At 53.9% G+C, this 26170-nt stretch overlaps 1 protein-coding gene across 1 annotated transcript in view; it reads right to left on the reverse strand.

Annotated features, from left to right (window-relative positions):
- Nucleotides 1–26170, reverse strand: part of DOCK4 (dedicator of cytokinesis 4) — a 130722-nt gene that overhangs the window by 20631 nt on the left and 83921 nt on the right. Inside the window, 19 exon segments of the mRNA XM_061562849.1 lie at nucleotides 652–800; nucleotides 1622–1680; nucleotides 2811–2911; nucleotides 3917–3992; nucleotides 5318–5412; nucleotides 6934–7032; nucleotides 8231–8467; nucleotides 9433–9560; nucleotides 10108–10300; nucleotides 11130–11300; nucleotides 12075–12156; nucleotides 13300–13400; nucleotides 13968–14051; nucleotides 14735–14832; nucleotides 16320–16497; nucleotides 17872–17978; nucleotides 19287–19449; nucleotides 20211–20335; nucleotides 23568–23693. Of these exon segments, the coding sequence (XP_061418833.1) occupies nucleotides 652–800; nucleotides 1622–1680; nucleotides 2811–2911; nucleotides 3917–3992; nucleotides 5318–5412; nucleotides 6934–7032; nucleotides 8231–8467; nucleotides 9433–9560; nucleotides 10108–10300; nucleotides 11130–11300; nucleotides 12075–12156; nucleotides 13300–13400; nucleotides 13968–14051; nucleotides 14735–14832; nucleotides 16320–16497; nucleotides 17872–17978; nucleotides 19287–19449; nucleotides 20211–20335; nucleotides 23568–23693 (2372 nt within the window).

The following is a 26170-nucleotide window of genomic DNA, read 5'->3' on the forward strand; positions in this document are numbered from 1 at the left end:
CATCAGGGCCGTATTATCCAATAGGCACAGAAGGCACAGGGGAACAATTTCCCCTGCGCAACAATTCAGTTTCTCTCCATCTCCGTGCGCCTAACGAAGAAAGCTTTCAATCGGCGCACATCGCCCGCTGTGGCGTGCATCGCAGACGCGCAAAAACATCAAAACCGAAACGCGCAACATCAAAGCCACTCCGTGATCCCTCTCTCTGTTTATCGAGCAATTCCGCCTGTTTGTTTGCATGATGCCACAACCCACCGGGCAAATTTTTCGAAAATTTTTAGGGTCAGTTTAACACGTAGGCTTTCGCGAAAAATATATCAGAAAGGTTTGTCACGTAAAAAGAACATGCATGGCACGTTCTGTTTACGTGACAAAACCTTACGAATTGGCTGTGTCGGGTGGTGGCGGGTTTAACGACACATTTGTATATTTACGCGCTCTAACACAAAAAAAAGAACCTGTATTGTGGATTTTTAGGGTCACGTGCGTGAAAAAAAATTCAGTAAATTTTATTGGTCGGGCACCAACCAAAACGGCCGAGTCGGGGGACAGTGGCAGGAACAAGAGACAGAGGGGAGGGGTAACGGCGTCGCGCGACCGTCGCTGTGTGTGGAAGGGCGGCTGGAGAAAGAAAAGGCCGTTGGCAGCAACCTGCTTGAAGTTGCCACGGACCCGCTGCTCCCAGTCCATCATGTCGTGGAAAATGGGGATCATGACTCCACGCAGCTCGGCCTGAGGGACCAGCGTGATGCCGAGGAAGGGTCCGATGAGGCCCGGGATGAAGTGCTGCTTGTTCTCGCCTTGTGGTGCAAAAAAGTAGACGGAGTGTTACCGAAGCACAGAGCTGTGGCGAGTTTTCTTGTTGCAACAGCAAAAAACTGTAAAACAATAACTGTACAGTTAATCGATATTTCGACATTACGTGAAGGGGAAAGGCAACAAAAGCACACGCACAACAGCGGAGTAGAAATTCACACACCCCCTGGCGCTTCTATGAATCATCGAAATTAGTTTCAACAATTCATGTTTTACCTTTTGCAGCAAACGTAGCAGCTACATTGCGACATCTACAAATCGAGAAAAAAAATAAAAACCCGCGTGTCCTTTACCCAGGCGTGTCACGGAGATCGAGAATAATCGACGCCGGATCGGCGAACCCCCCATTCGCATCGTTTCACCACCCCCCCCCCCCCCCTCACTTTGACAAGCCGCGCGGGTTAAAAAAACGCACGACTCTCGAGCGTGAGAAAACCCCTTGGACAAAAGACGGCCCACAACCCGACAAAAATGCGAATAAAAACAAAATGGTACAGCGGAGGGAGGGGGGGTGGGGGGCCGCCGCACAAGACCGCGGGTGGAACCGCAACGGCACCGCAACGTTGAAACCGAAGGACACGGGGTCAGTCGCTCGGTGAATAATTTCAGGCAAAGCGGCGGCTGGACGTTGCCCCCCTTTCGCGTGGCCCTCCCTGTGTCCGCGGCTGTCAGCCGTGCGACGGACGACAGCCGTTGGGCGGGTGGCCTCCTGGCGCCGTCCCTCATCTCGGCCGCGGCGGGGACAGCGGACGGGGTTTTTCTGTTGCGACGAAAAATAAAATTGACGACGGACTTCGGGGCTCACCGAGGTTCTGCCACATGCTGAAGAGTTCGTAGCCCATCATGACCCTCATGTCGTCGTACCTTGGACGGGCGAGGGTGGCGGACACACACGCGCGCACAGGGACGCGTCAGGCGGCTTCCGAAATTAAAACGCGGGACGGTTGGCGGGCGTGCCGTCACATCTGCGGCTCGCGCGGAGTGGAGCGCACTCCCGCTCGATATTCGCAAAAGGAAGTCCCTTCCACTGTTTATGTTCCATTTAAACACCTTTTTGTTTACTAAGGCCTTTAATTGAATTGACCTTGGTTTAGGTGTGCTACGTGTCTTGCAAGAGGCAATTTTGATTCGTTATTTAATTGCTGCTGTCTTACGTAACGTTGCGAGATGCAGTTTTGCATGAAGGACGCAATATAACAACATAACTATTCTTTATATCAGAACGCAGATGACCCGGACATCGCATCCGATAATTTTATGAAGCGTTACCGATGCTCTACGATATCAAGATGCTCGTGATCTGATGCTCGTAAGAAAATCTAAAGTGACCGTTGCATTACACATGGGTTAAAATGTTAACAACGATCACAAAAATGTACAGGCACACCGAATGCAGTGATGGTAATGGGGGGGTTGTTTGATCCTACTTCACCGCTCTGATCAGTGAAGGTGAAGGGGCCGAGGCCCAGGGACCACTTCAGCTATCACTCGCCACTGATATTAGCCATTGCCGGGAATCAAACTCAGGTTTCCAGCGTCACAGCGTATTGCGCTATGCACTCCGCCGCCACCACCTCAACCCGAGTTATGATGTAAGGTATAAAAAAACAACGCATTACATTGTTGCTGTTTGAGCTATTGCCAGAAGGTTCGTGACATTTTTATATCAATAGGAAATGGGTAAACGTTTCAGCCGACCACCTTTATAAGTAACGTGGGAGTATCTGCGTGTTTGCACGCGCCCACTTATTTATTCCCTAGGTCGACTCAGCCTCAATGAGTACCTGATGCGGTGTGAAAACATCATTACTGGGGAGACAAAGGCGACCGGGCCTGGTGCTGGCCACCCACCCCCTCGTGTGCTGTGCCGGCCTTCATAGGTGCTGCTCGCTAACAGCACTTGCCCCAACAGTCTGTTAAGGCTACACGGGGGATCTTTGTCTTTGAGTGCGCGTGTGCCCCTTTGCATTCGTCGCTGTCGGGTGATGTCCTACCGATCCATGATCTTCTGGCGCTTGGCCATGGTGAAGGCCTCCAGCTGCAGGCTCGGCTGGTTGATGAACATCACGGCCAGATTGAAATAGGAGCTCCACACCTGCTGGGCAGAGGGCATAGGCGATACGGCACGGCGGGACTCGGTACGGGAAAACCGCTTACAACAGTATACCACACAGAGCACCCTAAACCAAGTGATTTGACACTGTATACCTAATACACATGTATATATAACACAGAATGTGCTATAGAATGTGACTTGACATGATATACCCTATACAGCGTTATACCACACAGAGTACACGATACAATGTGATTTGACATAGTATGGCCTATATAGCAAGTATACCACATAGAGTACCCTATACAACGTGATTTGACACGGTATGCCCTATGCAATGGTTTACCACACAGAGCACCCTATAAAACGTGAGTTAATGTGGTAGAACTGATACCATGTGATATCACGCCACGCGTACTTGACAGTGTAATTCCGCACCAAGTTCAAGATGGTATCACTGCCAAAGCTGTCATTTGACATACTGATCCCAATACACAGGCATAGACCACCCATTGACAAGGCCTAACCCGATCGGCTATACAATTTCTGATGCAATGCCCACGAACAAAATCGCCCACAATGCCACAGATCTTGTCAAATCCTGGAAGCTAACTGGGGTTGAGCGGCGAGTGACATCTCACATCTGAACCGGTCCTGGGCACCCCCCTCCCCCTTCACCAACCCGCACTGACCGGCGTTGTGAGGTATGGCCAAACATCAACAATAACATCACACAACGTACATTACCACCGTTCGAACTCGCAAACATTCTGATTGCGAGCCGCGTGCTCTGATCCGCCGCGTTGGGACAGATGAACGGTCTGTAGTCCTGTGCCCAATGGCAGATCTTTGGCTCAAAACTCCCTCCCTCATCCTGTCCAATCTGGAGATTTCTGATCTGGAGATTTCTTCTCTCGTGTCATTGCATGGTTCCCCCTTTCCATCAAGTCGCGGAGCTGCTTTCCCGTGTCTCCGCCAGCTGGCAGGTGAATGGTGCTGTGCGCAGACACGATGACAGGCCACGGGGGTGCGAACGATGCCCACCTGAATGTCGAACTCCTCGCCGGCGAAATGGCTGTGCAGCGCGGAGGAGAGGTACTGCATGGCTGTGATGACCACGCTGGGATCGGGAAACGGAAAGAGGCATCAGCGGTCGGAAGTAACAAAAATAATAAACTAAACTTTTTTTGTTTTACTTTACCAGGTAAGGCCCGCTGAGATATACAGCTCTTTTTTCAGAAGCGACCTGGCCACAAATGATAGCTCAATGAAGTGGCTTATCACGTGGAAATGTATTGCAGCCAAATACTCTAAATGCACATTGATTCTAAACGTGAAGCGAAACACCAGATGGACCCAGAGAAAAATCCACGCAACCACGGAGAGAACATGCAAACTCCAAATATACAGCAGGTGTCAGGGTCGGAATTGAACCCATGACCCTCCTGTATATCAGGCGAGGTAATTAACATCTTGCAACCGTATAGTTGCACAAGGCTATCCCTGAAGACGCTGTGTTTCACAAACAAGTACGGTCGGTCAAATAGGTTGGGGGGGGGGGGGAGGGGGCATGTTGCAACGGGGCTAAGGAATGTGCGAATACTTTTTCTACATTTGGACCGTGACGCTGCAGCTGCTCGCCTCGTAAACGCGAACCTCGGCCACGTAATTGCCCGTTTAGAAATAGGAAAAAAAATACAAAATCAAAATCTCATCTCGACAAAGCGAGAAAGTGCTGTAAAAAAAAACCCAGACGGCAATTTTTTGGACCGTCACGTCGGCACACCAGAACACACACGGCGCCCACCCTTGTTCCCGAACGGCGCCACGGGCTTCACGTCCGCTGCGAAGCAGACGGCGTGTACTGCCGGTGTACTTGCGGTTCATACGCCGGCGGTATCAGCCAGGGCAGCCGCCCTGGGTCGAAACCGCGAACCTCTTGACGCTCAATGGAAAATGTGCTACCGCTCGGCAATATCGTTGTCCGTTTAGAAAGGAAAAAATGTAAAATCACATCTCGACAATGCAAGAAAGTGCTGTAAAAAAGCTGCACCATGCTAGGCTGGCAACATTTTTCATTAAAACTGCAAAGAAAATAACACACTTGTTGAGATGTTCAAACACCAAATAGGCACCTAATATAAGCCATCAAGTCTGCATTAACCACGCACGCATAACATAAATGCTTTGATGATGTACGCATTGTGCTTGAAACTGACTGGCCTACACCAGAGACAGCCTAGTGCATGGCTTTGCCTCACTGGTGCTGGAAAGCGCGGTGGGCTACGTACGGTGCGAAAGAAGTTCAACATACAAAGAACACAAACAGGTGAACAGCACAAGGACAATGCAAACGCCAAAGCAGACAAAGCCTTTTTCTAATTTATTTTTTGTCATCTTAATACTGGCAAAAAAGCATCCCATAGATTAAAATCTTCAACTCACTTGTTGGTCACCATTCGCATCAGCATCCAGTCCCGCGGGTAGATATCCTCCCGGAGTAAATAATTGAACACGGCAAAAATCTGCAGCATGAAATCCTGCAGAGAGAACATTGCATTACAGGGAGGGTACGCGGGGGGGGGGGGGGGGGGCCGTTTGACATTCTACTCACGTTGGAAAATCAAGAAAATCGCAATGATATTCTTGAGACCTGCCACGGGATCCTGCGGACGGCTGCACACAGCAGCACGGCTTCAATTCACCTCGTGGCGAATGTTCCGTTCTGTGTGATGCAATTTATTTTTTGGACAAAACTTGCCGACGGAGGAGGCCGTCACCAAAACCGGAGCAAACCGCCAAGGCGACGCGTTTTGTCCGTTTTGTGAACATGTACATCTGGTCCCATTATAATAATGTGTAATTTCCTGTAGTTTTCCAATTAAATAAATAGTATTTTGAATATATAATCCCCCCCCCCCATCCACCCCAATTTGTCTCGATTGCACAATCGGCATCATGTCACAAGAAGAACAACAATCCACCCTCCCAGAGCTCCCATTGTGAGATCTCCCATTGTCAGATCTCCCATTGTCAGATCTCCCATTGTGAGATCTCCCACTGTGAGATCTCCCATTGTCAGATCTCCCATTGTGAGATCTCCCATTGTGAGATCTCCCATTGTCAGATCTCCCACTGTGAGATCTCCCATTGTGAGATCTCCCATTGTGAGATCTCCCATTGTCAGATCTCCCATTGTGAGATCTCCCATTGTCAGATCTCCCACTGTGAGATCTCCCATTGTGAGATCTCCCATTGTGAGATCTCCCACTGTGAGATCTCCCACTGTGAGATCTCCCACTGTGAGATCTCCCATTGTGAGATCTCCCATTGTGAGATCTCCCATTGTGAGATCTCCCACTGTGAGATCTCCCATTGTAGGATCTCCCATTGTGAGATCTCCCACTGTGAGATCTCCCATTGTGAGATCTCCCATTGTGAGATCTCCCACTGTGAGATCTCCCATTGTGAGATCTCCCACTGTGAGATCTCCCACTGTCAGATCTCCCATTGTGAGATCTCCCATTGTGAGATCTCCCATTGTGAGATCTCCCATTGTGAGATCTCCCATTGTGAGATCTCCCATTGTGAGATCTCCCATTGTCAGATCTCCCATTGTGAGATCTCCCACTGTGAGATCTCCCATTGTCAGATCTCCCACTGTGAGATCTCCCACTGTCAGATCTCCCATTGTGAGATCTCCCATTGTGAGATCTCCCATTGTGAGATCTCCCACTGTGAGATCTCCCATTGTGAGATCTCCCATTGTGAGATCTCCCATTGTCAGATCTCCCATTGTGAGATCTCCCACTGTGAGATCTCCCATTGTGGGATCTCCCATTGTGATATCTCCCACTGTGAGATCTCCCATTGTGGGATCTCCCATTGTGAGATCTCCCATTGCAATATCTCCCATTGTGAGATCTATAATTGTGGGATCTCCCATTGTGAGATCTCTTATTGCGATATCTCCCACTGTGAGATCTCCCACTGTGCCGTGCATCGTGAGTTTGCGTCGTCGTTGCTGTGGCGCGCTCTCTCTGGGAGCTGGGGGCTCTCACGCGAAGGTGCTCTCGGCTGGAGAAGCTGTCGAGGAGTTGCTGGTAGTGCGTGTCCGACATCTGCCTCAGGAGCGACAGCAGGCACGACACGTACTCGCCCTGCATTACCACACGAGGCCACCGCACAGGGACACCAGGACTCGCCGTGTCACCAACACAAAATAAAAAAGATCCCCCGTGTAATTCTTTGCAGACTGTTGGAGCAAGTGCTGTTCGCGAGTAGCAGCACCGATGAAGCCCAGCACGGCACATGAGGGGGTGGTGGGGTGGCCAGCACCACGCCTCGCCGCTTTTGTCTCCCCAGTGGCGATGTTTACACATCGCAAGAGGTACTCGTTTGAGGCTGAGCCGACCTAGGGGAGGCCCATGACCGGTGCAGGTAATCATCACTGGTGTTGGCTGTGAGCGGGAATCGAACTCTTGCTGCTGGCTTCGTAGCGCAGCGTAGCGTTAAACGTTACCAATACCGCTCCCCCAGTGCTTAGTGCTCGCCAACACAAAGACAAAGATCGTTGTCCTTGTGTTGCCAGGCCACATGGACACTCCGATTGGGAGCACACAGACATGCCATGGCGGGTCACATGAACACACAAAGTCACCAACACAGACACGCCAAGGTAGGACACATGAACGCATCATGTGAGGACACACAGACGCATCGTGCCACGATCACATCGACGCACACCCTGAAGACACGTCCACGCCGTAGACACACAGACACTGCATGCCACAGAAACGCCACAGAAACGCCACAACACAATCCCGCCCGACACACAGCACCATAGACACACAGACTATGCCAAGCAGATCATTTAACAAAATCAGACACTATTAATAATAAATAAATAACCCCATAACAATTCCACTAAATGCGATGGTTTAAGGAAGACGCAACCAAAAATACAAACAGCTCTTACCCAGCGAGAGACAGAGCGCACGCAATCCGTGGGGTGGGGGGTGGGGGGGGGGCTGCCCAACGTTAACGTGTCAAACGTGAACGTGTCAAACGTTAACGTGTCAAACGAAGCGGTCAATATGGCACCCCGGTGACGTCATTACAACGTCGCTACAACGTCGCTACAACGTCGCTACAACGTCGCTACGACGTCACCCCCCGCTCGGATTTAAACGCAGCAGCGGCGCGGCGACGTCACTCCGGAGCGCTCGGGCGACGAGACCGACCGCCGTGGCGCGCCCACAGCTCGCGCGCCGTCGCTACCCGTCTTGCCAGCGACCCGTCGACTCCACGGCGACGTCGCCGCAGGAGAGCGCTCTGGGAGCGTCGCGGCGTACCCACCGTGATGTCCTGCGGGAGCTGCTGGGAGAGGGGGCGGCGCAGGGAGCCGTAGGCGAAGCCGAAGGCGTGGACGTGCGGGGAGATGGGGATTGCGCCGCCGGTGGTGGTGGTGACGGCGATGCCGGTGCCGGCGTTGGGGTGGTGGGCTCTGCTCGTGAGCTCCAGCAGCACCAGGACGAGCGAGTGCAGGAGGCTGCCCACGAGCATATCGAGCTCCTCCGACACCGGCGCGCCCTTCTGCTGGGCAAAACAAAGCACGAATTTGTCACCTACCGCTTGCCACCTTGCCGTCGATTCACAGGCGAGGTTCGGAGCGTTAATGCGTCTGGCTCTGTCCGTCTGGAGGTTCCTCCGTCGCGTCCGTCGCGTCTCGTGCCATCCGTGTGATTTCCAGGCAGCGGTTGCGACCGCAGCCATCGGTCCCTCCCAGAATGCCCTGCACGTCACGTGACATCGCCACGCTGTGTGTACAGCGCGCTCGGCCTGGTTTCAGACGAGCGGTGGCCGTAATTATTTTAGTCAACAGCAGCAGCTGGACGAGATGACTGCGTTACCGGTTTCATCCTCATCGTGAATCGTCAGTGCGGCGTAGCCATCATTGCCTCGTGTCTCAGGGGCTTTAGATGCACAAGCCTGCCCCGATGACTTGTGTGGACAGCTGCGGCAACGCGACACCTCAACCGACTCTAACGCTTTTCTGTAAATGATGAAAAACTCAACGGACAGAAGAGTGCGTGCAGGGCAGGAAACGAGAGTGGTCATAGCTAGAGTATAACTCGAGTAGTTTAAATAATTATTATAATGCACACGATCTCTAGACAGTGGTGCAGCGTTACTGTGATTTAGCGGCGGCTCGCGATAAGTTTCCACCGACTGAAAAATGAAACACTTTTAACAATGCTTGCCTGCCCATGATGAAAATTATAACTGCACACACTTCACTCCCTCTCGTCGTTGCTATGCCCCCCCCCCACTCTCCCCCCCTCACACATCTGGCTTCCTTGCCCCCACCAACGCAGTCGGCCACCGGCCGCCACCACTCTCATTCGTTCCGCAGCCTGCGGGCGAACGATTCCAACCTGCTGTCCGGTTTGCCGGGGGGGGTGGGGGGGGAGGGCGGAGTGCCATCGTGAACCGCTGGCGCGCGCTAGCGGGGGGGGCCGGGACGAACGCAGCGCGACCCCGTTGGGTCGGTTACGCACATCCTTGTCCCTTTTGACGAGCGAGAAGATGGTGCCGAGCACGGTGGCGCAGAGCGGCAGCTCCAGCTGGTGCTGCAGGTGCATCTGCATCGTACGCAGCACCACGGGCAGCAGGATCCAGCGCGGTTCTGCGGCGGCAACAAAAAAAACCCGGCGCGGTGCAGTCACTCTCACCTGAGCGGTGTTTTTAGTTTTGTTCTCCTTCACCGGCACCTCCGGTTAGGGCTGTTGGCTACGTGCGGTGCAACAGAAATTCTAAATGCAATGCATACGCACACAACAGGGTTCACGTGACATCGTGGCCACGAATCTGTTCCTCTTGTTGATCTCGCTTTTATAAAAAAAAAACCTTTGTCCCTTGCTTATTTCTCGGCGGGCCACAGCTGAGCTGGCCACCCCAAAAGCGTCCCCGTGGTTACGTGTGGCACGCGGACCGCCAGTTAAAGAACCCCCGACCCTACAGACTCAAGCGACGTGCGTTTCGTAAAAAATATTTTGTCATCCGAGCTCACGGCCCCAGCTCCCTTTCTGGAAGCGAGCGCCGGGTGCCAGGCGTCGTATCGCTCAGTCGCATCGCGTGCGGGGGGGGGGGGGGGGTCCTGGGGTCGTGGGGTCGTGAGGTCGTGGGGTCGCGCGTGTGGGGGCCGGGGGGTGGAGGGTGAAAGGGGGGAGTACCGGGCGTGTGGAACAGCTGGCTCTGCGTGGTGAGCGTGACGCACTGCAGCTGGGTGGCGCGCAGCGTGGGCGCGATGCGCATCACGGGCGGCAGGCAGCCGAGCGTGTCGCGCACCAGCGTCGCCACCTCCCGCACGCTCAGCATGCGCAGCAGCTCGCCAAACAGCGCCGGGAACGAGCTCAGGAACGCCGCCTGCGCCCAAAGCAGCGGGGGGGGGGGGGGGGGGGGGATGCACGACGAGCGACGTTTGCGCCACACGCGACGACATGCCCCCCGCGCTTTACAAAACTCGTAGCGTGCGACCGCGGCTACAAACACAAAACCGTGGACCGCGTAAACTTTCGCACTGCCCCAGTTATCACTCTGGTGGCTAAATCGCTCAGAACTGAACCTCTCTACCAATCGCTCTTCACCGGCCGTACGAAATCGCCATCGGCGCTGTAGTGCGGTAGCGGCACGAGCGCTGGTGCAAGGGGGTCAAAACAATGCGGTCGCGCATCCAATTCCGCCCTTTTCTTCGTAGCCCAGCGGCTGTGCCCCTTCCGTCTCGTGGGGGGCCCGGTGCAATTGCACTGCTTGCACAATCGACGGCTATGCCACTCACCAAACCATGAACACCTTCGGGGCTCCAGAGAGAAAAAACAAACTAAAAGTGCCGATATAATACGATCGATTGCCTGTGCCCTGCACCGTAACTCCGTGAGCGCTGGAATGAGCTCACGCGCGCTTGCACGTGTTCATCTCCAAAGGCCCCGCAGGCGTGCATGAGTGCGTGAGTGCGCTCACTCACTAGTCGTGATTACTGGTGAAACGTCGAACTCGAATTGGAAATGTTGTGGATTTGCTCTCCAACACACAACCGGTGTGCTGTACTAGGAAAGAATTGGCAAAGTTCTGTTTATGTGACGTGTTGGGTGGTGGCGGGTTTAACGACGCATTTATGTTTACACAATCAAACCCAAAAGACACCTATATTATGGTGTGCGTCACTGCAACGACGACCGCGGCGGGAGGGAGAGACCTGCGTGTAGGTGACGGTGTCGGAGCCCTTGCTCTCCTGCGAGAGGCTGAACTGCACGGAGCGGAAGAAAGAGTTCACCGACTGCCGGAAGTCGCCCTCGTCCTGACCGCCCGTCGCCTGCACGAAGAGCCAGCGCGACTGCACCACAAACTTGAAGATGTACTCCAGGGACTGCAACGCGGGTACGGGGAGCGGGGGAGACGCACAGAGATCCCCCGTGTAGCCTTCAACAGACCGCCGGGGCAAGCGCTGCGAGTGAGCAGCACCTACGCAGGCCGGCACGGCACGGGAGGTGGGGTGGCCAGCGTCACGCCCGGCCGCCTTTGTCTCCCCGGTGACGATGTTTACACACCGCACCGGGAGACACACGCATCCTGGGGAGGCCCAGGAGCGGTTCAGATAATCGTCACTGGTTTTGGTGGCGGTGAGCGGGAATCGAGCTCGGGTAGCGCAACGTGCTCGCCGCTGCACTGCCGCTCCCCGGCGGGGAGAGGCGCAGAGACGGGCGACATAAGAGACAAGCGGTCGGACGGACGCTCGGAGAGAGGGGAGAGCGCAAGAGAGATAACAAAAAGAGGCAGGCAATCGAACTGGTGGACTGGCAAACAGATAGTTAGATTGCCAGACAGACAAGCAGCGATAGGCAATCAAACATGCAGATAGACAGATAGAAATACACACACACACAAAATAAAACAAACATGCACACAGGAAATCAGACGGAGACAGGGGGGGACACTTAAATGGATAGATGACAGACATTCAGCCCCAACGAGAGACCGATGCACTAGTAGACAGCAGAAGAGATGGAGCGACAATCAATCAAGTAGACAGACAGACAGGTGGGGAAGCTAAAAAACATACCCACATACAAAGAGACGGCAAGACATCGTGTCTGACTTTATGAGAGATAAGAAGACACAATCGCCAGAGTGTGCAACTCACTCGGAGCATCTCCTGGATGTGATCTTGTTTCTCGGCTCCGACGGAGCGGTCCATGTACCACTGCAGGCAGCGTAGGAGCTCCCTGTGGGAGACAGAAGCTCGCTCGCTCGCTCACAGGGCAAGGACTGCAATGTCTACACTCACTCTCGTGTGTGTGGTGTGTGTGGTGTGTGTGTGTACGCGTGCTATGTGGAGCGGTGGATTACTGGTTAGTGCGCTGCACTACGAACCGGGTGACCCAAGTGAGATTCCAGCTCACGGTCAACACCGGTTACAATTATCCCAAACAGCCCTGGGCCTCCCCTAGGTTGACTCAGCCTCAGATGAGTACCTGGTGCGGTGTGTAAATATCGCCACTGGGGAGACAAAGGCGGCCGGGTTTGGTGCTGGCTACCCACCCCCTCGTGCCCTGCTCGCTAACAGAACTTGCCCCAACGGTCTGTTAAATGCTATACGAGGGGTCTTTGTCTGTCGTGTGTGTGTGTGTGTGCGCAATGGGGAGCGGTGGCAGAGTGGTTAGCCCACTGTGTTGCGAACCCGGCGACTCGAGTTCGAGCCAACATCAGCGGCATACACGTGAACCGGTCGAGGGATTTTCCTGGGTCGACTCGGGCTTAAACGAATAACTGGTGGCAGGGGCTTGGTGCTGGCCACTCCATCCCTTCAGGCCTTCACGGGGGTCTGCTGGACAGCCCTTGTATGGGTGAATGTTGAACTTCTTTCGCACCATACGTAGCCAACCATGCTATACTACTAAACAATTTCAGATTTTACCAGGTAAGGCCCACTGAGCTATGTAGCTCTTTTTCAGAAGCGAGCTGGCCACAGATGATAGCTCAATGAAGTGGCTTATCGCGTGGAAATTTATAGCAGCCAAATACTATAAAATGCATGTTTCTAAACGTGGAGAAAAATCCACGTGACCACGGGGGGAGAGAGAGAGAGAACACGCAAACTCCAAATATACAGCCGTGTCAGGGTCTGGATCGAACCCCCGGCCTCCTGTATACCAGGCGAGGTAGTTAACATCTCGCCACCGTGCTGCCCCTAATCGCAGGCCTTTCGCCAACAGTCGACGTGGACTACACCGGCGCCGTAGTCGGAGCGTGCGACGAGCGCGACGCGCGTGTGTGCTGCGTGCTGCGTGCGTGCTGCGTGCTGCGTGTGTGCGTGCTGCGTGCATGCGTGCTGCGTGCGTGCTGCGTGCGTGCGTGCAGGGACCCACTTGTAGGCGAGGGCTCCGCAGAAGTGTTTCTCGATGTAGGTGTCCATGACCGGGCGGAAGTGCTCGAACCGGCTCTCGCGCACCAGGTTTATGATTTGCACCTGCGAACACAAATCACTCCCCTTTTGACCGAAACGAGAGCACGGTGCCAAGGAGATGTCGCGCTCAAGGCGAGCACGTGGGTCGTGAGCTCTCTTCGCCACCCTCAGCGGGCGGCGTGTTTATCTCACGGCGTGCGCTGCGCCAGCTACCCTGACCCCCTGCGATTACCCCCGAGGGCGATTATTCCACAGCTGGAACCGGTGCACCGATTGCATCCTCATTCATATCTCGAAAAATGTTTCTAGAAAATGTGCTTGAATTTGTGCGCGTGTGTGTGTCACGGTTGTCTTTGAACTACACTTCAATTTTTCTTCTTGGTTCTTTCGGTAAAGTCGCGCAGAATGGAAATAATAAAATAATAAAAATAAAACATAATAAAATAATTCTCACGACGTTTCGGCCACAACGCAAGCAGCCGTCCTCAGGTGAAGAACAGGTCTGTCGATAGGACAGAGTCTGAATGACACGTCCTAGGCTTGGAGCGTCTATTTAAGCTGGGAGGGAGGAGGAAGAGCGCCTTGACAAAAGAATTTGCACGTCGCGTGCAATGTGAGCCGAGTGCCTACCAGAGACTGGAAGACGAGACGACTGTACTTCTCAGGGGAGTCGTCCAGGATGGAGAACAGGGCGTCCAAGATGTCCTGCAGGAACTGCAAAGAGGCGAGCGGGGAAACGGTGTTTAGACTCGGACATCATCTGTTCCAGTCTGGACATCATCTGTTCCTCTCGCCTGCTGCCAAGTTCACGGATTCACGGCCGAGAGTGCGCGGATCTATTGTTGGGGAAACGGTGTTTAGACTCGGACATCATCTGTTCCAGTCTGGACATCATCTGTTCCTCTCGCCTGCTGCCAAGTTCACGGATTCACGGCCGAGAGTGCGCGGATCTATTGTTGGGGAAACGGTGTTTAGACTCGGACATCATCTGTTCCAGTCTGGACATCATCTGTTCCTCTCGCCTGCTGCCAAGTTCACGGATTCACGGCCGAGAGTGCGCGGATCTATTGTTCCCATGTCTCGTTTACAACCGTCTCGTGCAAATATGTTTTTTGTTTTAGTAATTCTACAATTTTCCAGCCGCACCACAAATATTTTCTGAAACATTTCAATTTCTTGTTGTTGTTGTTGCTGTTGCTGCAAACAACACAAAGCAGGAGGTCCCTGCGGAAAAGGAGCCTTGGTACTAAGCGATTCCTTTGTATTGAAGAAAAATAATAACAATTTCTGTCCTCGGTAAATACAAATGCATCGGCCCGGTACGCGGCAAAAAAAATTTGCGCATTGTGTGACTTGCTTTGTCCCCCCCCCCCCCCCCCCCCCCGTCTCGCTCTCACCTTGACGATTTCCCCGCTGTGCACACCCTTGAGCTGGGGCAGGATGTCAACCACGTGGTTGGAGTGTGCCTTCCAATTCAGCAGCCCAAGCAGCACGCCTAAACGGCGGACGCAACACAGAAAGAAACAAACAACACGGACGTGTTCTGCGTTTGCGATTGACCTGCTGCGTTTTAACCGCCCGGTTATGGTATGAAACTATAAACTATTTCTTTTTATTTTACCAGATAAGGCCCACTGAGCTACATAGCTGTTTTTCAGAAGCGACCTGGCCACAAATGGTAGCTCTACAAAGTGGCTTATTGCGTGGAAATTTATAGCAGCCAAATAGTCTAGACGCGTGACGTTGATTCCAAATGTGGACGGAAACACCGGAGGACCCAGAGGAAAATCCACACGACTACAGGGAGAGAGACATGCAAACTCAAAATATACAACAGGCGTCAGGGTGGGGATTGAGCCCACGACCTCCAGATGAGATAGTTAACATCTCCTAGCCACCCCTGTCTGGCTGCTGACTTCCAGATGTTTCTGTGGTTCCCCAGCAATTGTGAGGTCTTTGTTACAGCTGCGAGCGTTGCTCCTACACTCTGCTTTGTGACAGGAGGATAGCTGCCTCCCGACTGCCCAGCGGCGTCTTTTACGAGATGCCGCACAGACAAAGTTCCCCCTTCCCCCATATAGCCCACATGGAACGTCGTGGCAAGTGGTGTTCGGAAGGACCTGGTGTGTCCAGTGCCCTACGTGGCCAGCTTTGTCTCCACAGGACTGATGCTTATCCACTTCACACACGGCACTCGGTACTTATTAAAACGACGAGTTGACCGAGGGCAAGTGCAGGACAGATTCCGATACCCCTAACGTCTGATGTTAGCCGTGTTCCTGACTCGAACCCAAATTGCCCAAGTTCGCCGAAGGCTGTTGGCGAGCAACTATAAAGGCCGGCATGGCACACGAGGAGGTGGCGCAACCCAGCAACGTGGCCCGGCCACCTTTGTCTCCCCCCCCAAAGCTGATGTTTACACACTGCAGCAGGTGCTCATTTAAAGGGGGGGCTGAGCCGACCCAGGGGAGGGGGCCCGGGACCGGTTCGAGATATCCGTCACCAAAGTCGGAGGTCGTGGAGCGGGGGAAGGGCCTCGGGTCGCCAAGTTCGCGACGCAGTGCGCTCACCGCTGCGCCACCCGCTCCCTGCTAAGTCGCGCACGCACGCGTATACAGGCAAGCACTCACGCACGCAAAGACAAAGATACCCCGTATAGCCCGAACAGGCTGTTGGGGCAAGTGCTGTTGTTAGCGAACACCTATGAAGGCCGACACGTCGCAGGAGGGGATGGGCTGCCAGCACCACGCCCGGCCGCCTTTATCTCCCCAGTGGCGATGTTTACACACCGCACCAGGTACTGATTTGAGGCCGAGTCGACCTAGGGGAGGCCCGGGACCGGTTCAGATAATCGTAACCGTTATTGGCCGTGAGCGGGACTCGAACTCGGGTCGCCGGGTTCGTAGCGCGGGGCGGGCTAACCGCCACTACGCCGCCGCTCCCCCACGACGCACGCACACGCGCACACACAAGCGTACGCACTGTTCTGCGTGAGCTTGCTGGAGCAGAGCAGCGTGGAGATCCAGAAGGTCTCGCGCTGGCTGCGCTGGAAGGGCCCGTTCTGCAGCACGGAGGGGCTGGGCACACTCTTCTGGTAGTCCTTGGAGCTGTGCAGGCCCAGGTAGTTGGCGTAGGCCGACAGGTCCGTGTACTCCTCGCACTGCGGCGCCCCGCGCAGAGAGTCGGCAGACAACACGCAACTCACGTCACGGGCGCGGGGTGGAGAGTCCAATTCCGTCATGAAAATGTTTAAATGTCGCGTTTGTTGTCGGTTATCCCTCGTTGTACGGCAACTGAACGTAGGCAAAGTCGTTCGAACGCGAGTTCTAAATTAGGGAACGAATTTGATATAATGTTATGTCGTACTCAGATTGTAAATGTTGTGGATTTGCTTTCTGTTTACGCAACAACCCCTTACTAGTTGGCCGTGCCGGGTTGGTGGCGGGTTTAACGAGACATTTATATTTACGAGTTCTAACCCAAAAAACCTGTATTATGGATCCCCCAATTACATAATCGACCTTAAATGAAAAAATGGGGGCTCGCTATACAAATTTTCTCTTTATGAACAACTTTTCAGGAACGTATCTGTTTCGTATATCGAGGGATGCCTGTATTATTATGAATACTACTACAACTACGCGATTTGCTTTTTCCCGATTGCTCTTTCGGCGTCACATTCACGAGATTCTATTCTTGCGCATGACGACAGCGATGTGCTCAGGAGCTCGATGCCAGGGTCGAGGTCTGCTGCTAGCGACCACAACAGGAGAGAGAGGGAGCCCATGTAGTTCTGCTATTCCTCGTCCACTGAAGGAGAGCATCACGAGATGAAGAATCCACTTGGTTCTTTCGCAGAGCACTGCAAACCTTCTGTGGCAGTGAATGGTCCACGGAAGTGGATGTCACAGATCTACCTTCTAGTGTCCATTAAAACTCCTTCTGGGTCCACAAAATAGTGAGCAGCACTCTGACCACTCACTCTGCCACTCACTCAGAGTAATGGTGACCGTCCGGCAGTCAAACTCATTTTTATTTCTTGACTTACAAGCTTTCGTGACTGCAGGAATTCGTACTCTTTTGGTCTTTCGGTAAAGTCACGTAGATAGAAAAATAATTAAAAAAATCACGTTTCGATCGCAACACAAGCAATCGTCCTCAGGTGAAAAAAAATATAGCCAGACAGCTGCTGAAGCAGGGTGTTATATAGGCCGGAGCAGATGGGTGCAGCCCAAGGGTAAGTGGGCGGGGTTAGAGAAGGAAGATCGAGGACACCCCAAAGCTGTTGGGCTGGCCCTTGTATTGTGAGAGATTCTCAGTAGTGCCACCTCAGCGCTCTGACCCGGCCACCTCGAGCAACAAAACATTAAGCTGGCGACCCAGGGGTCACCGCAGCGCTCGCACGAGTGGGCACAGCGGCCTCTCCGACTCTGCGTTAGCGAGAGCAGCGCAGCGGCCGGGATGCCCGCGGGACGCCCACGGGACGTCCGTGGGATGCGTCCGTGCGGTGCCCGTGTCCCCGTGCCGCGGTCACCTTGTAGACGTAGAGTTCGTGTGTGGCGTCCGCCAGGGTGCTGCCGTCTTCATTCATGAGCGGCGTGAACGCGAAGCCAAACAGCTTCCGCTCTGCCTTGTCCTTGGCTGCTCCGCCGCACCGAGCACACAGGACATAGACAACGTTACCCCCCCCCCCCCCCCCACATTAGGGCCAAACGGACCGCTGGGGCAAGCAGTTGTTTGTGACTAAAACTCAGAATGTGACACTCAGTATCTCAGCGGTTCTGGCTCAGCATCTGTGACCCGCGAACCATCCAGCTACCTGTAAAGGGGGGCCGCGGTGGTGGGATGTTAACTACCTCGCCTGGTATACAGGAGGTCGTGAGTTTGATCTCCACCCTGATGCCTGCTGTATATTTGGAGTTTGCTTGTTCCTTCCGTGGTCGCGTGGAATTTTCTCCAGGTCCACTGGTTTCTCCCTCCACATTTATAATCAACATGCCTTTAGAGTATTTGGCTGCAATACATTTCCACGTGATAAGCCACTTCTTTGAGATATCATTTGTGGCCAAGTCGCTTCTGAAAAGGAGCGATATAGCTCAGTGGGCCTTACTTGATCAAGTAAATAAAAATCAGTTTAGTTTAAATTTCATCGCTCCATCTCCGTGGTAGTCGGAACCCTCCTTTGACTGCCATTCCATCTCACAAAGCGCCCTGGCCCAAGCCCACTTACTTTGCTGAACAGTCAACGTGATTGCCTCTAACTTGCGTCTCTAACCGTGTCGGCTGTGGTCAGTGCAGGTTGAAGAGGTGGGGCAATCGAGCAGGATCAGTTCAAATATCGTGCACGAAGTGAATAAAAACAGTAATAGTGATGAGGATGATATTGTCAGAATCAGATTATGTATTTATACCGGAGGAATCCGATGAGCTATAAACCTCTTTTTCATAGAAATCCAGGCAGGCAGGTAAGAAGGAGTGCAGAGTATAGAAAAGGAAAAAAATCACCAAAAAACATACAAATAAAACGAAACTTACATTTCACAAGTGACCTGGCCACAAATGATAGCTCAGCAATGTGGCTTATCACGTGGCAATATATAGCAGCAATATAATCCAAATAATAACACAGCAACTGGAGCGGTGATCGACGACGACGATGATGACGATGATGACGGTGGTGGTGGCGGTAGTAGCGGTAATGGTGGTGGTGACAGCAGTGGTGATGGCGGCGGTGATGATGGCGGGTGACGGTGACGGCGGCGGTGACGATGGCGGTGACGATGGTGGTGACGGTGACGGCGGCGGTGACGATGGCGGTGACAATGGCGGTGACGATGGCGGTGACAGTGACGGTGACGGCGGCGGTGACGGTGACGATGGCGGTGACGGCAGCGGTGATGATGGCGGTGACAATGGCGGTGACGGCGGCGGGCAGTGCGCAGGCCTCACTGGAGCAGTGGCGGAACTCGAAGCGGATGTGCGCTCCGCGGAAGCGGTTGACGGCGAGCGGCAGGCGAAGCGTCTCTCCCCAGCGCGGGACGTTGTTGTGGTAGAGCACCAGCGAGCGGAACTCGGGGACGTGGCCGTCCCCGCAGCCGGGGCTCACGCAGTCCTGCGGGCGGCGCGGCGACATCGTCACCATCGGCGGCATCACAATTGTTCACCCCTTTCCCGGTCTGACGACTTACATGTACGTCGTCAGTTTTTTTTCCGATTCCACTCCATCGTACACGTACGTGGACGTCAATCGGAACCGGAAGTAAAAGTGAAATAAAATAACTTTGTCGGGACTGCATGTGCCCACGTTGAACTTCTTTCGCACCGTGCGTAGCCAACCGTGCTAATCGGAGGTGCGGGGGAAGGACAACAAACTAAACGCAAAAAAGCAAATCAGTTTGGCACCAGAGTGCGGTCGTGTCGTGGCAGTTCTCTGCGGTGAGTACGATGTCTTTGAAAACAACGGCGAATACGCCTCTCTAAATAAAATTGACGCTAACCGCTTGCGCGTCCCGAGATTCGGAACGGGAAAGGGTAAATAAAGCCATGATCAGCATTATCATTAGCAGCGGCATGGCGATAATTGATATCATTGTATACACGTGATTTTTTTTTCTCTATAAAACTACGCGGTGTTATTGACGAATATGTTGAGTGTTTTGTAAACAAGAAATATTTCCTCATTGAATAAGCGATTGAAGCTTGGCCATTAACAGTAGCAGTATCGTCATCACCAGCAACATCATCATCAGTATAACCATCATCATCATCAATAGCACCATCATTATAAGCATCATAATTATTAGCAAAAGCATAATCATCGGTATCATCATCATCATCAGCGGCAGCAGCATCGTGACGATCACCATCGCTCACCGTCACCACCTCGCCCTCTCCGTCCACCACCACCATGGTGACCTCCACGTTTTTCTGCACCGTCTTGCCGCCCCTCTCGAACTCGCCGCGTTCCAGCGTCACGTAGAGCTCGTTGCGCATGTCGCCTGCTCTCGGTCGAGACAAATACGGCTCCGTCGTGGCGTCTCGAAACGTTACCGTCACGGAGCGCCTCACCCAATGCCGGACTCGATCCACGCGCACGCGCTCGCTTGCACATACGCACGCGTGCTCGCTCGCACGCACGCTCGCACGCTCGCACGCTCGCACGCGTCACCGGTGTAGGGTCGAGAGCGCAGGCGGTGAAACTGCACCGGGCCCCCAAGGGCCGGAGGGAGGGGGGCCCAGGCAGCGGGCTACGAAGCGCAGGGAAATTGGACAAGGAAGGCCCTCCTGCCCCACAACCCCCCTGGCAACCCCCCACCCATCCCCTCCCCTACACCCCCCCTCCCTCATTCCCTACACCAGGGGCCCAATGCCAATCACGTGACCCCACACAGGAGCACGCACAGCTCTTTTTCTTGGTTCTTTCGGTAAAGTCACGTAGAAGGGAAATAATAAAATAATAAAAATACAACTATTAAATTCTCACGACGTTTCGATTGCAACACAAACAATCATCATCAGGTGTGATTATTTCCCTTCTACGTGACTTTACCGAAAGAACCAAGAATATGAATCCCTGCAGTCACGAAAGCTTTAAATCGAAAAATACAGCTGGATGAGGCCCTCCCCACGCCATTGAGGTGGGGGGGGGGGGGGGGTTATTTGACCATACTTCCCTACGTTAGTTAGCGATTGGTTTGAGCGTAGACGCGAGGACATATAAGTATGGTACGACAGCCTGGTATTGCCTGGTATTGCGTGGTATTGCCTGGTATTGCCTGGTATTGCCCGCGGTGACCTCTGCCGAGAAGGTAACCCTGCAAACCGACTTGTGTGCCTGTACCAAACCGACTCCCTCTCCCCTGTTCAAGTCCAACCTACAGACCTTCCTCCTTCCCCAGCCCCACGATACACTGCGTACGCTGAACTTCTTTCGCACCGTACGTAGCCAACCGTACCCCACGTGCATCGGGACCAGAATCCTCACTTAGACCGGAGGAGGAATCCGATGAGCTACGAAGCCCTTTTTCACAGATGTCCACGGTGTGGTTCGGGTCAGCGACACGGTGCCTTGAGGCGCGACGGCACTCGCACACTCCGCTGTGCGTCCGCATCGCACCGCACCGTGGCCGCCCCTACGGATGAGCCTTGACCACGTGGAGGTGACGCGATGACACCGGCTCGTGTGCAGGAGCGAGACGGACGGTTGCATCGCGAGTCCGCGACAGATGGCGATGGCTCGGAGACGCCTTCACCTCGTCGTGGGTCGAGCATGGCTGATGATAACGATGATGATTAAATGTACGTGAATTAGATTTCGCGTTGGCCTGAAAACCTTCACGATTTTCCGGACGGATTTTGACCGGCGAGGTCGGTTGGAGTCGCTACACGGGGGGAGTGCCGGCCTGTAGATCACAACCGCCGTCAACGTCACCTCCGTCATCGTCACCGCCGTCATCGCCGCCAACGATCACGACGGCGACAATGTCGGCAGCAACGCCGATGACGGTGGCGACGGCGGCGGCGACGGCAGCTAACGCCGCCTTCGGTTCAATTTAGCGCGACGTTTGCAGGAAGGACTGCGGCGGACGATCACGGCGGTCGCGCGGTCGCACACGAGACGGACAGACGGACAATTGCGTCGACCAGGCGGCGAGGGGCCGGCCCCCCGGACCGCTGCCTCTCAGCGCTTCAGGTGGCCAGGGCGACAGACGCACAGCGGCTTCGCGGATTGAAAAGGCCCCGGCCCCGCCACCCCGGCCCCCCCCCCGCTCCCCCCCGCCCCCTCTTCACCGTGTGCGCGCGGCTAATTAGGAGCCCGGCGTCGTTAGCGCAGCTATTAAGCGTCCGCTGCGTGCGCCTAACAAGGCGCGCGGCGTGATGCGGCGGCGGCGGCGGCGGAAAGCGAAGCTCCGAGCACTCGCACAACAAAGGGAATGGCTAATGACCGCTGAGTGTAGGGATTATTTTTTTTATCAAAGAAATTTTTTTTAAACAAAATTATATATATATAAAACGAGAGCGACACTTGAAAAGGAGTCGACTGTTAAAAAATTAAATAAAAACGAGTCGAGGCTAAAAAAAAAATAAAAATCGGGACACGTCGACTGAAGGGCAGCCGATAAATAAACTTGAAAGCGGCGCTCCTATGTGAAGCTTCGTCTGCGGCTGCGGCTGCGGCTACGCACGACGCCGTCGCGATGGCCCGCGGCGCCGCGTCCGGGGCCAAGGGACGGGCGCGGCACGGACCGCCACCCGGGGGGCCGCGCGGGGGAGCTGGATGCGACGAGGGTCATCGAGCGTCACCACATTAGCGCTCCCCCTGAGACACCCACGGCTGGCTCAAGGAAGGTTGGGTTCTGATTAGGACGGCTGCTACTATTGTTATTCTGCCGGGTAAGGCCCACTGAGCTGCACAGCTCTAGTTTCAGAAGTGACCTTGCCACACGTAATGATAGCTCAAACAGAACAAATACTCTAAACGTGTGATGTTGATTCTAAATGCAGAGGGAAAAATCGGAGGGCCCGGAGGAAAATCCAGCACGGTCACGGTGAGAGAGACGTGCAAACTCCAAATATGCAGGGTTGGAATTGATGAATCCACGACCTCCTGTGTAGCAGGCAAGGTCGTTAACATCTCGCCACCATGGCACCCTGTGCGTGGACGTGGGGGTGATCGTGTGGTTCAGAGGTTTAAGAGCGCCGAACTGGTACTGCTGAAATATCCTGGGTTAGTATCCAGGTTTCATCCGCACCGTGATTAAACCGGCTTCTCAAGTTGTGACGAGTTGATGGTCCCATCCTGGTCACCAATGAATGCACAAATAAAAACGATAACCTTAAATTTGGTTGTGCACTTAATTTGGCTAAGTTCCAGCTTTGATGACAAATACAAATTATTTTCAGATGGGTTTTCGTTGTCCTACGATGTCAACTTATCTCTGTGGCAGGGCAGGTGGGAAACGCCACCCACAACGGTGTGGACCAGAGGTCACTTGAAAGAAACTCAGAAGCAGTTCTGTGGTATCCGCTTCCGTGGGCCGTTCATTTCATCGGCCGCACCCTGTTCGCTCAATAAGCCCTCACCGCGTTGCTGCTACCGCACATTCGGACAAGTGCTGGCACAGACTGACCACTGACCTCCGAACTGATGGACCACGGATGTATGCATGCATGTACGCTGAACTTCTGTCGCACCGTACGCAGCCAACCGTGCTCGTCGGACGGGCTGACCTGGCATGATGACCTCCGCCGCACCGAGCTTGCGCGCGATTGAGACCCCGCGACCCAGCGCCAGCGGGTTCTCCCGGCGCACCACTTCCATGTCCCCGTGGAAGAGCTGCAGGGACACCAGCAGGCCTGGCCATGGGAGGCACCCGACAGGTCACGAGGTCACGCATCAGAAGAACCGTTAAACTAAACAAAAATCAAACGAAACTATTTTTTATTTTACAAGGTAAGGCCCACTGAGCTGTACGGCTCTTTTTCAGAAGTGACCTGGCCACACGCAATGATAGCGGCTCATCATCACGTGGAAATTTATAGCAGCCAAATACTCTAAACGCTTGATGTTGATTATAAATATGGAGGGGGAAAAACCGGAGGACCCGGAGAAAAACCCACGTGGCCATGGGGTGAGAGAGAGAGAACATGCACACTCCAAAATACAGGCGTCTGGGTTGGGATCGAACCGACGACCTCCTGTATACCAGGCAAGGGAGTTAACATCTTGCCACCATCTCACCCTGTCATGGGGTTACAAGTCAAAAAGTCTCCCGGCTTCATCGAGCAATGTGCATGGACATCATCTCCGTTGAGGGCGACGAGTCATCATCAGCTACTCGTGTTTCACCAACTGAGTTGGTGAGAAAGGGGGAGCGGGGAGGGAGGAGGACCCGAAAACGGTTAAGATATAATTCGCCACTGATGTTGACCATGGCTGGGAATTTAATCCGGGTCACTGGCTTTAGAGCGAAGTGTGCTAACCGCTGCGCCACCACTCTACCCCGTTGGGAAAGTTAACTTATATAACCGAGTTGCTTGACAATGGAATAACATTGGACCACGAGGTAGCGAGGGGGTGGTGTACGCAACTGCGCCATGAAGACTGCAGATTTTTGGGCGCTAATTTACTGCAAAGGTGAAATTCAGTTTTCAGAATTCGTAACGACTTCAAATAAAAACAAATCAATTTCTGTCAAGTGTATTTTCTTCTTCTCCTTCTCTAACAGAACATGTGCCCGCGTTTGATTAAATACAATGAGTAGTTGTGCACGGTTTGTTTCTGTCCCCTGATAGGAGTTGTAAGCGGTAATTAAAACCCACATCACAAGGACACGGACTCCACAAACGCGAAGCGTGCAGATGGCGAGCCATCGCCGTTCAAGCCCCCCACGCCGCACCGGTGTTCAAACCCACAAGGGCATGCGAGAACCCTCATCGTCACCATCGTCTTCATTACAGCCATGACTCATCCACTGCTGGATGAAGGATTCCCCCCCCCCCCACCCCCGCCAACTTGCACCCCAAGCTGTCGCCGTCTCTCACGTGCTCGCGACGCGACAGCCGCCCACCCGGCACCCTCGCGCACGAGCTCACTTCATGGCTCCTCGTGGTCGTCCTCATTCGGCGTGTGCCCTCTCCTTCGACTGCCATTCTGTCACGAGTCACGACCAGCGGCCTTCAACCCTTCTCGCAAAGTGTCCTGCCCAAGCCCACTTACTTCTCTGAACGGTCGCTGTGGTGTCTCCTCATTTGTGTTTGTACTCTTAACCACGTGCTCTCCTCTCCACGTCTCTCAGTGTCATCCCAAAGCGTGCTTCTCGGCTGAAGAGGGCACACGAGTTTTTGTGCCCTCTTCAGCTTGGGTTCCATTTTCCCCACCGATGTTCGCGTTTCTGATCTTTATCTCGTCGCAATCTCTCCATGGCATCTCCGCCACCTCTTCTCGCCTCTCTCGTGCACTTCGTTCCCGTTCTCTCGCTCTCTCTCGCTCTCTCTCTCTCTCGCTCTCTCGGTCCCTCCTTCCCCTGTGCCCAATCTCGTTTCCGATGCTTCTCACTCCTGGCACCCCTCCACTGGAATTCACTTCTCCTGTACATTGAGCAGCACTGCCCGTAGACTCAACACTGCCCATAGACTCAACACTGCCCATAGACTCAACACCGCTCACAGACTCAACACCGCCCCTGTACATTAAGCACTCCACCTCCGTAACCTCCTTCCGTTCCTCTCTTAAAGCCTCACCTCTTCTCCATTGCCCATTCCCTTCCTCTGCCCTCGCCCCTCCACTCTGTCCCGTCCCTCCCCTGTAGCCCTTCCGTGACCCCCACGTGCCCTCTGTTATGGTCACCTGTTCCTCGGCCCTTGCACGCCCCTTGCCGCCTAAATCACTCGGTTTATATGACCGTGTATCAACTATGCAAATTGCCCTGAGGCTTGGGTGCCCTCTATAAATGTAAAATAAAGCATCTTATTTATACCTACAGAGCTCCATCTCCGTGGTAGACTGCCATTCTGCATCTATGTATTGCTCATCACGATCAGTTCAAGCCTCTTGTCCACCTCGTTACTTCCTCACTTTGATCCCAGTCCACCACCTTCAAACGACAGCGCCGGGTACGACACACACACACACAGCTACGTGTTTGTCATGTCAGAGCGTTCCACCATTAGTATCCCCTCCGACAACGAAACGCCTCTGCTTTGCCGAGCTAACTCGCCACACGAGAATTCTCTTTTTGCTCACAATCATCCCCCACCCACCCCCACATCGCTCGTCATCCTGACTTCGAGCTGGCGCCGCCGCTCGGCAAGCTCCACACCGCCTGCCAGCT

The sequence above is a fragment of the Lethenteron reissneri genome, chromosome 30 (genome assembly GCF_015708825.2).
Source record: "Lethenteron reissneri isolate LAM-NWPU_2019-01 chromosome 30, ASM1570882v1, whole genome shotgun sequence".
In the NCBI taxonomy this organism is placed as follows: domain Eukaryota; kingdom Metazoa; phylum Chordata; class Hyperoartia; order Petromyzontiformes; family Petromyzontidae; genus Lethenteron; species Lethenteron reissneri.